We start from the raw sequence: 16,268 nt of genomic DNA, 5'->3' as shown, positions 1-16,268 counted from the left end.
CTTGGCCTCCCAAAGTGCTGGGATTACAGGAGTGAGCCACTGTGCCTGGCCTGCACATTTTCTTTATCCATCCATCTGTCAGTGGGTATCTAGGTTGTTTCTATATATTAACTATTGTGAATGATGCTGCCATGAACATGGGAGTGTAGGTATCTGGTTGTTGTTTTTTTCTTTTTTTTTTGAGATAGGGTCTTGCCCTGCCACTCAGGCTGGAGTACAGTGGCATGATCATGGCTCACTGCAGCCTGGACCTCCTAGTCTCAAACGATCCTCCCACCACAGCCTCCCGGGTAGCTGGCACCACAGGTGCATGCCACTGTGCATGGCCAATTTTTGTATTTTTTGTAGAGATAGGGTCTCACTATATCCAGGCTGGTCTTGAACTCCTGGCCTCAAGCGATCCTTCTGCCTCAGCCTCCCAAGTGCTAGGATTACAAGCATGAACCACTGAGCCCAGCCCAGATATCTTTATGAGGTGGTGATTTCATTCCTTTTGAGTATACAACCAGAAGAGGGATTGCTGGGTCTATAGTAGTTGTATTTTTAATTTCTTTGGGACCTTCCATACTGTTTTCCATAATGGCTATAACAATCTACATTCCCACCAACAAAATACTAGGGTTCCCTTTTCTCCATACCCTCGCCAACATTTGTTATCTTTTGCAGAATAGCCATCCTTACAGGTGTGAGGTGAGATCTCATTGTAGTTTTAATTTGCATTTCCATTGTGATTAGTGATATTGAGCACCATTTTATATATCTCTTGGCCATTTTTATGTTTTCTTTGGAGAAATGTCTGTTTAGGTCCTTTTCCCATTGTTTTCACTTCTCTTAATATGATATATCCCATTGATTTGTGTATCTCTTAATATGATATATCCCATTGATTTGTGTATGTTAAACCAGCCTTGCATGCCAGGGATAAATCCCACTTGCTAGTGGTTTGTAATCTTTGTGATGTGTTGTTAAATTCAGTTTGTTAATATTTTATTGAGGATTTTTTTTTTTTTTTGAGACAGAATCTCGCTCTGTTGCCCAGGCTGGAGTGCAGTGGCATGATCTTGGCTCACTGCAAGCTCTGCCTCCCGGCTTCACGCCATTCTCCTGCCTCAGCCTCCCGAGTAGCTGGGACTACAGGCGCCCGCCACCACGCCCGGCTAATTTTTGTATTTTTAGTAGAGACAAGGTTTCACTGTGTTAGCCAGGATGGTCTCCATCTCCTGACCTCGTGATTCACCCGCCTCAGCCTCCCAAAGTGCTGGGATTACAGGCGTGAGCCACCACGCCTGGCCTTTATTGAGGATTTTTGCATCAGTGTTCATTAGAGAGATTGGCCTCTAGTTTTGTTTTCTTGTGACGTCCTTGACTTAGGTATCAACTTAAATGCCTTTGACTTAGATATGCTGGCCTCATATTATGTGTTGGGAAATAGTCCCTCTAGCTCTATTTTTTGGAAGAGTTTAGGAGGAGTTGGTATATATTTTTCTTTGACTATTCAGTAGAATTCTGCCATGAAGCCTTCAGATCCTGGAGTTTTCTTTGTTGAGAAGTTTTTGATTACTTCTTCAGCCTCTTCATTTGTTATTCGTCTGTTCAGGCTTTCTACTTCTGCTTAACTCAATATTGGTAGGTTGTGTTTTTCTAGGAATTTATCCATTTCCTCTAGGTTATCCAATTTATTGACATATTATGGTTCGTATAGTTCCTTATGATCCTTTTTATTTCTGAGGCATCTGTTGTAATTTCTTCATTTTCATTTTATTTATACGAATTCTAAGGTATTTTGAAATATAATTACCTTTATAAATTTCCTTTCTGATTTCAGCAATTTTATAAGGTACCTGATTTCCCATTTCAAAAATGTGCTCACTGTTTAGGTTTTAAGATGATCAAAGATTTGAAATATAATATTATTTTATTTGAGATGGAGTCTCGCTCTGACGCACAGGCTGGGGTGCCGTGGCACGATCTTGGCTCACTGCAACCTCTGCCTCTCATGTTCAAACGATTCTTCTGCCTCAGCCTCCGATTAGCTGGAACTACAGGCACTAGAAAAAAAAAAATACTTTTTTTGTATTTTTTAATAGAAGCAGGGTCTCACCATGTTGGCCAACCTGGTCTCAAACTCCTGACCTCAGGTGATCCACCTGCATCGGCCTCCCAAAGTGCTAGGATTATAGGTGTGAGCCACCACTCCCAGCCTAAAATTATTATATAATACATTTCTTGGTTGAGTTTGGAGAGGGAATTCAGCTTACTTGTCCTCTAATATCTAAGAAATATACAAAAATATATATTTTTCAAGAAGGCTAAAAGTTTACCCTTTTATAAACAAGGAAAGACATACAGCTATTGTCAAAAACTTGGAAAAGTGGGATTCACAGAAAGAATTACAAGTATCTTGAATGACTTGACCTCCTATTTTCTATTGTTAAAGTATCATTATTGTTTTATGACTCAAGGAACATGAGTTTTTATTTTATTTCATTTTATTTTCTATTTTATTTTATTTAATTAATGTATTTTTTATTTTTGAGACGGAGTCTCGCTCTGTTGCCCAGGCTGGAGTGCAGTGGCGTGATCTCGGCTCACTGCAGCCTCTGCCTCCTGGGTTCAAGCAATTCTCCTGCCTTAGCCTCCCGAGTAGCTGGGACTACAGGCTCATGCTACCATGCCCGGCTGATTCTTTGTATTTTTAGTAGAGATGGGGGTTTCTCTGTGTTAGCCAGGATGGTCTCGATCTCCTGACCTTGTGATTTGCCCACCTCAGCCTCCCAAAGTGCTGGGATTACAGGCGTGAGCCACCATGCCTGGCCTATTTTATTTTTTTGAGACAGAGTTTTGCTGTTTTTGCCCGAGCTGGAGTGCAGTGGCACAGTCTTGGCTCACCTCCGCCTCCCGGGTTGAAGAGATTCTCATGCCTCAGCCTCAAGGGTAGCTGGGATTACAGGCGCCTGCCTCCATGACTGGCTAATTTTATATTTTTAGTAGAGGTGGGGTTTCATCATGTTGGCCAGGCTAGTCTCGAACTCCTGACCTCAGGTGATCCGCCCGCCTCAGCCTCCCAAAGTGCTGGGATTACAGGCATGAGCCACTGTGCCCAGCGGAACATGAGTTTTTAAAAAAGAAAATTAAAAAAAAGCAGTATCGAAGAAAGTAAGTTAGTGAAATCCTAGGATTTCTCATGAATATTCCTTGATTGGAGAAAATTTATATTGGTGGTGGTGAATGGTTTGCTTGAGAATTCCCATTATGCCATCCTGGTTTCTCAACAGCTGCAGAAAGGACAGTTGGGATGTGCCATTCTGTAAAGTGATGAGCCAGAACCCTCTGGAGTGGTCTACATGTCTGGCTGGTAGAGGGGGCCAGAGTCCTTAGCAAAGGCAGTTACAGCCCTAACCAAGATTTTTCCTCCTTTGCCCCACTTCCTTGCTCCCTCGGGCAGTAGAACAGTATTTAGAAAGCCATACCTATTCTTCCATTTGCAGAGAAGATGAACACATGCCAGAAAAAGTGGGAACAATCAAGGAGAACCCACCCAGACTATCCCACGCCAAAGAGAAAGGCTGCCACAATGTACCTGAGCAGGAGGGTGGAGAATGGCACAAACGAGGCGAATATATTCCTGGAAAGAAAATTAAAGCAACACAGTATGCCAAAAATAAAATCGCCACGTGTAAGAAACATAAACAAAGAGCATGCCTCATAAGTGCTATGCACTATAAAAGAACTTAAATAATGAAGTATTCAAAAACAAAATGATAAGGCAGCCAGATGGGCTAAATGTAGTTCAGACATTTGAGTGCCCTCACGATATAATATTAGAAAGAAAAGGAATAAAGTAGATGTGGCTTAAGGTAAACCTTGTCTTAGAACAAAGTCTTGATATAATTAGAGTGAGTGCTGAAGAAAAGGACAAAGATTAAGACAATTAGAAAGAACTTGTAGGGAGGACAAATAAAGATCATCCAGTATACTATAAGAACATGTTTTTGAGGTGGAAAACCTGGTAAAGGAACATTAATAATATTCATAATACAGAAATTCCCCATAAAGTTAAGGAAGAATTGATAGATTCTACAGATTGATAAAACATATCTTGTTCCAGGAAAAATTTGTACAGAAAGAATGATCCATACCAAGACAGATCATGGTTAAGGAATTAAATTTCAAGGATAAGTAAAAGAATTAGGAATTCAGGAAACAAAATAAATGCTCCACAAGATGGAAGAGTCAGGCTACAAACTTCTACATAGCAGAATTGAGTGACAGAAAATAGTGAAGCAGTAGCTACAAAGTTCTGAGTAAAAGAAATTGATATTCAAGAATATTATACCAGACAGTTTAACAATAAAAATAACAGGCAGATGTTCTTAGACATGAAAGCACTGAGCAATTATAGCATCTAAAACTGAAAGAGGCCGGGCGTGGTGGCTCACACCTGCAATCCCAGCACTCTGGGAGGCTGAGGCAGGCATGTCACCTGAGGTCAGAAGTTCGAGACCAGCCTGGCCAACATGGCAAAACCCTTTCTCTACTGAAAATATAAAAATTAACTGGGAGTGGTGGCGCATGCCCGTAATCCCAGCTACTCTGGAGTCTGAGGCAGGAGAATCTCTTGAACCCAGGAGGTGGAGGTTGCAGTGAGGCAAGATCGCACCACTGTACTCTAGCCTGGGAGACAGAGTGACACTCTGTTTCAAACAAAACAAAACAAACCTGAAAGAATTTCTTTTTTTTCTTTTTTCTTTTTTTGAGATGGAATTTTGCTCTTGTTGCTCAGGCTGGAGTGCAATGATGCGATCTTGGCTCACTGCAACCTCCGCTTCCCGGGTTCAAGTGATTCTCCTACCTCAGCCTCCTGAGTAGCTGGGATTACGGGCATGCGCCCCCACACCTGGCTAATTTTTTTTGTATTTTTAGTAGAGATGGGGTTTCTCCATGTTGGCCAGGCTGGTCTCGAGCTCTCGACCTCAGGTGATCCACCCTCCTTGGCCTCCCAAAGTGCTGGGATTACAGGTGTGAGCCACTGCACCTGGCCTAAGAATTTCTTGATAACTGAATCCAGCCAAACAAAGAATGGATGCCATGGTAAGAGGATTGGTAGTTAGCCATAAACCCATCCTTTTTTTTTTTTTTTTTTTTTTTTTTTAAAGAGACAAAGTCTCCAAACTCCTGGGTTCAAGTGATCCTCCTGCCTCAGTCTTCTGAGTAGCTTGGATTACAGGCACATGGCATTGTGCCTGACAAATTTTTTATTTTTGTAGAGACAGAGTTGCTATGTTGCCCGGACTGGTCTCAAACTCCCAGCATCAAGCAACCCTCCTGCCTTGGCCCCCTAAAGTGATGGGAAACGTGTGAGCCACTACATCCGGCAACCAGGGCACAGGAAAATTAAGAAAAACATTGAGTATGGAACATTCTCTTTTAGCAAGAAATCAGACTGCTTTAAAATTCTTTAAAATTCAAATGATAAAGTATAGTTATTTAAATGTGTTTTGTAATTTTAATTTGTTTTAAAGATGTTTAAAGATGGTGTTACAAGATGACGAAAGTCAGTAAAATGGGGAACTCTACAAAGTTTGCAAGCCTACAGTTTTTTTTTTTTTAAGGCATGAGTCTCGCTCTGTCACCCAGACTGTTGTGTTGTGCAGTGGCGTGATCTTGACTCCCTGCAACCTCTGCCCGGGTTCAAGCGATTCTCCTGCCTCAGGTTCCCGAGTAGCTGGGACTACATGCACGCGCCACCACGCCTGGCTAATTTTTATATTTTTTGTAGAGACGGGCTTTCGCCTTGTTGGCCAGGCTGGTCTCGAACTCCTGACCTCAAGTGATCCACTTACCTTGGCCTCCCAAAGTCTTGGGATTATAGGTGTGAGCCACGGCATCGGGCCCTACAAAGATTTCTTTATGTGAAAATTTGCTGTTAGGTTTTTTTTTTTTTTTTGTATACCACAGTTTGTTTATTTTTATCAGCTGATGGGTGTTTGGTCATTTTTACTTTTTGACAATTGTGAATAATTCTGCTGTGAACATTCATGTACAAGTTTTTGTTTGTACGTATATTTTCCTTTCTGCTGGTTAGATACCTAGGAGTGGAATTGCTGGGTCATATGGTAACTCTATGTTTATTTAACTATTTGAGAAATTACCAGATTGTTTTCAAAGTGTACCATTCTACTGGTGTTAATTTTAAAAGGCAAATACATTAATTTAAATTGGAGATTTCATGCTTAGTTCTACCAGAACTCCTAATATTAAATTGTACTTAGCAAAGATTTTTGTAGTTTATTTAAATTTCTGAGATTTTATACATTAAATTATGTATTTATTTATGGCTGAGTAGGTTTGTTCTTCTAAAAAGGATTGGCCGGCTGAAATGGGAAGTAGTCTGATTTCTAGATAGAAAAAGAGCATTCCATACTCATTGTTTTCTTAGTTGTCCTGTTCCTTGGTACCTTAGTTTCTTCTCCAGTACTGCGTATGGTATGCCTCACCTTCTAGCTTTGATAAATCTCAGAGGCAGAGTTGCTGGAAATGAAATGTAATACTTGAAAATTATGCTTTTGTAGGTTATGTTCTAGCTGAGGGGGCAACTGAGGGCAGAAGTCCAGCTAAGGCATTACTTGGGTAGATTACCCCTGGCCTTAGTGGAGGATGAATCTTTTGATTATAATAGCTTTGTAGTAAGCTTTAAAAGGTGGAGTGTGAGTTTTCCAACTTTGTTCTTTACCAAGATTGTTTGGCTGTTTGTAATCCCTTGAGATTCCATATGAATTTTATGATGTTTTTCTATTTCTGCAAAAAAAGCCAATGGCATTTGTTAGAGATTACATTGAATCCACAGGTTGCTTTGTGTAGTATTGTCATTTAATGACATTGTCTTCTGACATATGAATTTGAGATTTCTTACTATGTATTAAGTCTTTTATTTCTTTGAGCAATGTTTTGTGGTTTTCAGTGTTTAAAGTTGTAAGCCTCCTTGGTCATATTTATTCCTAGCTATGTTCTTTTGGGTGCTCTTATAAATGTATTGCTTTTTTTGAGATGGAGTTTCGCTCCTGTTGCCCATGCTGGAGTGTAATGGCATGATCTCGGCTCACTGCAACCTCTGCCTCCCAGGTTCAAGTGATTCTTCCGCCTCAGCCTCCCGAGTAGCTGGGATTGCAGGCGTGCACCACCACGTCCGACTAATTTTGTATTTTTTAGTAGAGATGGGTTTTTCTCCATGTTGGTCAGACTGGTCTCGAACTCCTGACCTCAGATGATCCACACGCCCTGGCCTCCCAAAGTGCTGGGATGACAGGCGTGAGCCACTGCACCCAGCATAAATGTATTGTTTTTTAAGTTTCATGTTTGGATTGTTTAATGCTACTGTATAGAATACAACTGAGTTTTGTGTGTTGATTTTGTATCCTGCAACTTTGATGTACTTATTTGTTAGCTCTAATAGTTTTTTTTGCTGATTCTTTAGGGTGCTACATATGGAATCATGTTGTCTTGAATAAAAATGCTTATTTCTTTTTAATTTGGATACCTTTTATTTCTTTTTCTTTCCCAGTGCTCTGACAGTAATTTCCAATACCGTATTGAATATAAATGGTGAATGCAGTCATCTTTGTCTTGTTCCTGAAGTTTCCCACTGCACCATTTTTTGTGATGTCACTCTGAATTTTAAGATAATGGGATTCTATGTGTTGAATGAGATTTAAAATTTTGAAGTATAATAATTTTACAGAATTTAGCATTCAGGCCAGGTGCAGTGGCACTTTGGGAGGCTGAGGCAGGTGGATTGCTTAGCTCAGGAGTTTGAGACCAGCCTAGGCAACATAGCGAGACCTCATCTCTACAAAAATTAGCCTGGCATGGTGGCTCGCACCTGTAATCCCAGCTACCGGGGAGGCTGAGGCAGGAGAATCACTTGAATCTAGGAGGTGGAGGTTGCAGTGAGCCGAGATGGGGCACTCCAGCCTGGGCCTCAAAAAACAAATAAACAAACAAAAAAGGAATTTAGCATTCATTTCATTGTCTTTCCTCAATATGAAACCCAGCGATTCTGTTTTCAATGAAATACTGCTTTGCAAAGCATTAGTTTACAGGTTGGCCATGAGATACAATATCACCTCTGTAAACACCTGGTAGAAAATGAAAAGTCAACTTAGTGAGCACTCACGAGCAGGACTCAACAATACATCCTGTAAAGAAATGAAAGATTCTGATCTTCAAGTCATGTATTTAGGGAAGCTAGACAGAATACATGTTTTTGGGGCCAGGATGATGTTTTAGAAGCAATGTTGGATTTCTCCTCAAGAGACTTGTCTTTAAGACTGAATGGTACCTCATAACTGAAGTCATTTCTCTTTCTATGTAGCAATAGCTGGGAGATTTTTATTTCTTGCTTGTTTTTACTATTGGTTGAAAAATGGTGGCTCTTCTGGTTTATATTATCCCAAATTTAATTATTATGGCATTTTAACATTTAAAAATAATAGTTTATATTCTTCAGCAACTAAACTTTCTGCAAATGTTTTGTTTTGTCTTTCACTTCTAGATTAGTTTTTAACCCTCCCCCCAAACCTTTTTTTTGTTGTTGTTTTAAGACAGAGTCTCACATTGTTGCCCGGGCTGGAGTGCAGTGGCTCGATCTCAGCTCACTGCAACCTCCACCTCCCAGGTTCAAGCAATTCTCCTGCCTCAGCCCCCCGAGTAGCTGGGATTACAGGCACCCGCTACCACGCCCAGCTAATTCAAACCTTTTTTAAAAATTAGACTAGAAGTTTAATGGTAGTGTAGTGAGGTATATATTCTTTGGGGGTAGGAACAGAAGGGGTATGGATTCACTTTGAATGTAAGCATGACTTTTTCATTTATTATTTCAAAGTCTAACCAGGGATGTTAGCAGGGAGTTGTACATCACTTACAAATTTTCAAGTGTTTATTTTCTTTGTATGTATTAGGCCTCAAGAAAGGAGAACTAGTTATGAACCGTTTCATCCAGGCCCATCCCCAGTGGATCATGATTCACTGGAATCGAAGCGACCACGTCTGGAACAGGTTTCTGATTCTCATTTTCAGCGTGTCAGTGCTGCGGTTTTGCCTTTAGTGCACCCACTGCCAGAAGGGCTGAGGGCTTCTGCAGATGCTAAGAAGGTAAATATTTGTTCTCTTACCCTGTAGAGTTGTAGGTTTGTAATGTTTATTTAGTTATACTCATGCATAGCACCTCAAAGAAAGTCCAATTACGCCAGTCTCTAAAGGTTAGTGGTATGGGAAAGTAAAAATTTTGTTAAACAAAACTAGAAACCACAGATGAGTGCTCCAGACTGCTAAAGTGAGCACTTTTGCCTTTTTGGTAAGTGAAAACAATCCAAGAAGACTGCTCCCATAAAGAAGAATTTCTATTAAATAATGCTCAAGCATTTTTTTCCTGGCTTGCTGGCTATAAAATGTGGTTAGAGGTACTCAAGACTACTAGTTTTGTTAAATCTTAATTAAATTTTAAATAAGCCCCTTAAATTTAGTAGCAGTTTATTAACTGCTATATGGGAGAAAACAAGTCCAGGTAAGGTTGGATTGTGCTTATAAGTTTTATACAAAAGAAAATTGTTCCTAATTTATATAAGTAATACATACTTATAGAAAACTTGGAAAATAAAGAGGAAAAAAGTTACCTGTAATCCTGTAACTTGGAGATAACGACCCTCCCCCAGTTTTATTGTGGGATAAAAATTGTGTATATTTATGGTGATATTTATATTTATGGTGATATTTATACAGTGTGATATTTTGATATATGTATACATTGGGAAACACATCAAGCTAATTAACATATTCATCACCTCACATAGTTATTTTTTTGGTGGTAAGAACATTTAAAATCCACTCTTAGCAATTTTTAAGTATATAATACATATTATTAGCTATAGGTGCCATGCTGTACAAAGATAACACGTTTTAATATTTAGCTATATTTTGTGACATTTCAAACAATGTGAGTTCTATTAAGAACTTTCCCTATGCACTTATTTTTATTTACCCATTTTTTGTGAAATGTTTGCTCATGTAGTATGTCCTTGTTTTATTGCTATGTTTACCTTTTTCTTTTTTTTTTGAGATGGAGTCTCGCTCTGTACCCCAGGCTGGAGTGCAGTGGCGCGATCTCGGCTCACTGCAACCTGTGCCTCCTGGGTCCTGGTTCAAGCAATTTTCCTGCCTCAGCCTCCTGAGTAGCTGGGATTACAGGGATGCACCACCATGCCCAGCTAATTTTTGTATTTTCAGTAGAGACAGGGTTTCACCATGTTGGCCAGGCTGGTCTCTTGAACTCCTGACCTTGTGATCCGCCCATCTCGGCCTCCCAAAGTGCTGGGATTACAGGCGTGAGCCACCGCGCCCAGCCTATGTTTACCTTTCTCAACTCTCTGCTTTGCTTATTATTAATTCTGCAGATTAGGACATGCCTGACACTTGGTAGATATAGAATAAATATTTGTCATAGAAAGAATAAATTAATTTCAAAAACTCTTAACAGTAAAGTGTTAACCTTTTTACCAACATATGCTAATATTTTTCCCAGTGTCTTTTTGTTTCAGTTTTTCTTTTTTTAAAGCATACTGAAGTTTAAAATGTTTTTACTGCCATCAGATCTTTTTTCTGTTTATTAACCTTTATGCCTAATTGCCCTTTCTTCCCTGATAGCAGATAAATAAGTACCCACACATTTTCTTTGAGTTTTTATGCAATGAAGAGTAATTTAAAAGATTAGTAAATGTATCTGCAGTTTATTTGCAAATAGTTCAGCTAAAATGAAGTTATACACACACACTAACACCCAGACACACACAGAAAGCAAATATGTGAAAATGTTAACTACTGGTGAATCTAGATGAAGGATAAATGAGTGTCCATTATACTGTTCCTTCAACTTTCAAGTAAATTTGAAATTTTTCAAAATAGTAAGTTGGATGGGGAAAAATTCTTTGCCGTAAGCTAGAAATTAGCTAAGCTTCTAGGTGTTTTGTGACCCACCTTATCGTGTGAAATATCTTTATCATACAGTAGTCTGTGGGGTTTATAAGAAATGTTCTGCTGCATTAAAAAAAAGAAATTTAAAAATATAGTGAATAAAGGTCATCTTCCATGGCTGAATACATTACCACAAATGTAATTTATAACTATAGAATTTTGTTTTTTAGCAGAAAAGTGTCTTAAAAACTCATTCATTAAAATGGGATGTGTTGTGTTGTAGTGTGACCCATTTCCATGTTATAGTTGAGAAACTGGATGTTCAGAAAAATTAAGTGACCTAGGTAGTACCTCCTGAGTTGGAATTAACCCAGGACCCCTGACTCTAGTCCTGCCTTTTTTCCTCTAAAGTGTAAACCATGACTACTACTACTAACTAATACTTCTCCTTCCATCTCCCTCTCCCCATTCTCTCCCAACTGCCCACCTCCAGAAGTAAGGATTTAAAAAGAACTAACATTTGTTAGATTTTTTTTAAATGTTAAGCCTAGGTATATCATTTATAGAAGAGTTAAATAAGCTTGAAAGAAAAAATTACCTATAGTTTACCACTTAAAAGTTATTAACATTTTCATGTTGATTCTTCCCTATTTGTATGTGTATTATTTTAATTTTAATTTTATTTAATTTTATGGTTTTTTTTGTTTGTTTTTTGTTTTTGCTGCTCCTTGTGGAACAGGGCTAACCCATAGGCAGTGTATCCAGAGTCAGCCCGTATGAATATTTTAATGTGCTCACTTTGTACATTCTGTTTAACTTTACTTTTGCTTAAATACGTGCTTAGCTTCTTTTTGTGCCGGTAAGTTTACAACTGTATTGTTAGTGGCTACTTAGTATTCCACATATGAATAAATAAAGTTCATTGATTAAAGTTATTTATTTAATCAATCGTCATACATTTAGGTTACCTGTTTGTTCAGAAGTACGGTGTTGTGACATGCATTGTTTTTTTTTTGAGACGGAGTCTCACTTTGTTGCCCAGGGTGGAGTGCAGTGGTGCGATCTTGGCTTACTGCAACCTATACCTCCCAGCAATTCTCCTGCCTCAGCCTCCTGAGTAGCTGGGACTACAGGCGCACGCCACCAAGTTCAGCTAATTTTTGTATTTTTAGTGGAGATGAGGTTTCACAATGTTGGCCAGGCTGGTCTCGTACTCCTGACCTCAGGTGATCTGCCTGCCTTGGCCTCCCCATGTGCTGGGATTATAGGCATGAGCCACTGCAGCTGGCCCATACATTATTTAGGTTGATTATTTGTATACATTATTACTTATTTCCTTAAGGTAGATTTCTTTTAGGATGATTAATTACAGACCAGGTTGATTTTTAAGGTACAATGGGTATTTCCAGATTGTCCTGCAAAAGAGTAGGGCCAGTTCTTAACTCCTGACAGCAGTGTATAAAGGTACCCGCTTCTTGGCCGGGTGCGGTGGCTCATGCCTGTAATCCCAGCACTTTGGGAGGCCGAGGCGGGTGGATCGCCAGAGGTCAGGAGTTCGAGACCAGCCTGGCCAACATGATGAAACCCCGTCTCTACTAAAAATACAAAAATTAGCCGGGCGTGGTGGCAAGCGCCTGTAATCCCAGCTACTCAGGAGGCTGAGGCAAGAGAATCGCTTGAACCTGGGAGGCGGAGGTTGCAGTGAGCTGAGATTGCGCCATTGCCCTCCAGCCTGGGGGACAAGAGTGAGACTTCATCTCAAAAAATAAAAATAAAAATAAATAAAGGTACCCACTTCTTTTTTATCCTTGCTGACACCACATGTCTATTGTTTAACAAAAAGATTGTTAATTTGATGAATGATTGTTTTTAACTTACACTTATTTGTTAGTAAAATTTAACATTTTTTAATTTGTTTATTGGTTGTTTTTCCTGTTTTGTAAATTGTTTTTTCATATATGTTGCCCATTTTCCTGTTGGTTTATTTTATATTGAGTTGTTAGAGTGCATGTTTTGCAAATGGTTTTCCTATTTAATCATTTGCCTTTTTAATTTGTTATTACTGTTTTGCTAAGCAGACAATTGTGTTTTTGTGTGTGTGGTTTTTTTTTTTGTTTTTTCTTTTTTTTTTTGAGACGGAGTCTTCTTCTGTCACCCAGGTTGGAGTGCAGTGGTGCCATCTGTGCTCACTGCAACCTCCGCCTCCCGGGTTCAAGCCATTCTTCTGCCTCAGCCTCCCAAGTAGCTGGGATTACAGGCTCACACCACCACACCTGGCTGATTTTTGTATTTTTAGTAGAGATGGGGTTTTACCATGTTGTCCAGGCTGGTCTGGAACTCCTGACCTTGAGTGATCTGCCCGCCTCGGCCTCCCAAAGTGCTGGGATTACAGGTGTGAGCCATCGTGCCCAGCGGAAGAGTGTTATTTTTTTTTTTGAGACGGAGTCTTGCTCTGTCGCCCAGGCTGGAGTGCAGTGGCGCAATCTCAGCTCACTACAAGCTCTGCCTCCCAGGTTCACGCCATTCTCCTGCCTCAGCCTCTCCGAGTAGCTGGGACTACAGGCGCCCACCACCACGCCCGGCTAATTTTTTGTATTTTTAGTAGAGACAGGGTTTCACCGTGGTCTCGATCTCCTGACCTCGTGATCCGCCCGCCTCGGCCTCCCAAAGTGCTGGGATTACAAGCGTGAGCCACCGCGCCCGGCCGGAAGATTGTTTTTTATTTTATCCATCAATCTCTCTTTTTTAATAACTAATGTCTTTTATATCTTTTGCTTTTGGCCTTCCTGAACCCAAGATAGTGTGAATCCTTTTTTTTTTTTTTAACTTGAGGCTTTTTGTGATTTGCTAATAAGCCTCTTATAAATGTTTGCTATTACTTGGCTTTTTTTTTGATGTAAGATATGAGGTAAGAATCTAATTCTTTTTCTTCAGGATTGGTATCTGGCTGTTTCAAGCCAAGATTGTAAGGTTCATGAAGGCAGATATCTTGTCTGTTTTGATCCACCATCCTATTCCTGTTATATAAGTAGGCACTTGAGGATTTGGTTTCTTGTTATTTAATATTTAGAAAGGAAGTCAGTGGAAAATATTCATTTGTAATATTAATTCTTTGGGCATGCATCAGAATCACCTGAGGAGCACTTTTGAAGTCTGCTGAATCAAAATATAATCTCTTTTGCTATTATATATGTTTCTGTAACACAAATTTGCTCATATGCATATAGTGGGAGAATGATATTAATGTATCATGAAAGTCCTGGTGGTTCACCAAAGATCTTTCTTTATGCATTAACATTTCTAAGTTCTCAGGAGTACACCATCTCATAATGAAAGAAAAAGGCTTCACAATACATGAAGACTTAAAAATATTTAAACATTCTGCATTTAGTTTTCATTTAGTGCAAGTAGTAGCTGGTTTAGTGAATTTAAGAACTGTTGTGCTTTTCACAGTGTTAGTGAAGATTTGAGCATTGAAAAGACAATGTGAAGACAAATTTCCTTGTATTTTTTTTAACGCTGATAAAGGAGGGAAGGGGAGAAAAAAAGGTTGATAAAGATGGTTATACACCAAATCTGATTTTTTTTTTCTTTTTTTTTGAGACGGAGTCTCGCTCTGTCACCCATGCTGGAGTGACACTGCAACTTTGGCTCACTGCAACTTCTGTCTCCTAGGTTCAAGCCATTCTCCTGCCTCAGCCTCCCGAGTAGCTGGGACTACAAGTGCCCACCACCACGCCCAGCTAATTTTTGTATTTTTTAGTAGAGATGGGGTTTCACCATGTTGGTCAGGCTGGTCTCGAACTCCTGACCTTGTGATCTGTCTGCTTCAGCATCCCAAAGTACTGGGATTACGGGCATGAGCCACTGTGCCTGGCCACTGATATTTTATTTAGATGAAACATACTGGTTTATTTTGGAAGCCAATGACCTCAAGGATTTACATCTTAAGAGAGGAATCGTAAACTCTAGGGCTTAAAGCTGCCAAAGACTGACTGTATGCCAGATGCAAAGGATACTGGAGCTTTAATTCTGTTAAGTCTATTAGAGTTGTTATTGCTTTTATTGGTGCTTTCCTTACAGAATCGTACAGGTTTTAGGGTATAGCCATAATCTTATTTTCCCAGAAGAGGCCTCTTAGATTCAGTGCATACTATTACAGAATATGAGGCTTTTCATCAGTGTATATTAGCTGAAATATCTGTACTAAGGTGTTTTGAAGCAACTGTCCAGTTATCTCCTGTATGCATTCTTGACTCAGAACTATTGACTTTTCACAGTTCCTTAATCATTATTTAATACATTTTAGGCTTCTGTAATCCTGTGAACTACCCTCATTGTAGGTTTCTCACAGTCTAAGTAAAATTAGTACTCTAAAATTTATCTGTTTTATAATATTGCTCGTGTCTTTACAGCAGACTGGAAAATAATAGGGTGTATGTGGATGTGTGTTGGAGGGTAGTGGATTTTGGGTGAAGGGGCTGTCATTCTGCTACAGCTCTGCTGATTTGGAGGCACAATGGGATGTTTTTGGCTAAGGAAATGTTATGTATGCTGTAGTGTGGGCTTTATGAAAGTAGGCCTAGAGATAGTAGCAACTGAATTTCCTAGGTCACTTCTCTGACTTGTGTACCTCAGTTTTGGTTTGGAGAGCCTGAAAACTTTTGATAGGAACGCTTGGCCATGTTATAGTTGTTAAGTTGGGTGGACACCAGGTTTTACCTGGAATAATACTATTTCCCAGCCGGTTGTTCAGACCATTTGAAGAGCCATTGCAAGGAAATGGCTGAGAAGCTGGTATCTTCCTTTGTCATGATTGCATTATTTACCTATAAATTCTCTATAATTTCAGTATTGTTATACTAGAGGCTGATCAACACTGACTCACCTCACTTTGTATAGCTTTTAGGGTCTTCAAAATAGTACATGGTATATCTAAACTATAAAAGTGAGGTGAGAATTTGCATGTATGTGAATATGAAAGTTACTACTAAAAGTTTCATTAGACACATAGTACATATGGCTCTGCTGTGGTTTAAAACTGACTTTTTCATTTAAGGCAATCTGGACTCTATTAGTGAGAAATAAATTGTTTTTCTTGGTTTTATTCTCTAAAGGATCCAGCATTCGGAGGCAAACATGAAGCTCCATCCTCTCCAATTTCGGGGCAACCATGTGGAGATGATCAAAATGCTTCACCTTCAAAACTTTCAAAGGAAGAGTTAATACAGAGTATGGATCGTGTAGATCGAGAAATTGCAAAAGTAGAACAGCAGATCCTTAAACTGAAAAAGAAACAAGTA

General features: G+C 39.4%; 1 protein-coding gene across 12 annotated transcripts in view; it reads left to right on the top strand.

Annotated features, from left to right (window-relative positions):
- NCOR1 (nuclear receptor corepressor 1) overlaps nt 1-16,268 on the top strand; it is a 185,631-nt gene that overhangs the window by 39,409 nt on the left and 129,954 nt on the right. For all 12 annotated transcript variants that reach the window (XM_030799750.1, XM_003262619.4, XM_030799740.1 and 9 more), the window contains exons 4-5: nt 8,958-9,150; nt 16,083-16,265. In XM_030799750.1, the coding sequence (XP_030655610.1) occupies nt 8,958-9,150; nt 16,083-16,265 (376 nt within the window). The remainder of the gene's footprint in view (nt 1-8,957; nt 9,151-16,082; nt 16,266-16,268) is intronic.

This window comes from Nomascus leucogenys, chromosome 19, assembly GCF_006542625.1.
Source record: "Nomascus leucogenys isolate Asia chromosome 19, Asia_NLE_v1, whole genome shotgun sequence".
NCBI lineage: Eukaryota > Metazoa > Chordata > Mammalia > Primates > Hylobatidae > Nomascus > Nomascus leucogenys.
Note: the sequence above shows the minus strand (reverse complement) of the source record. Positions and strands in the feature narration are given on the sequence as shown.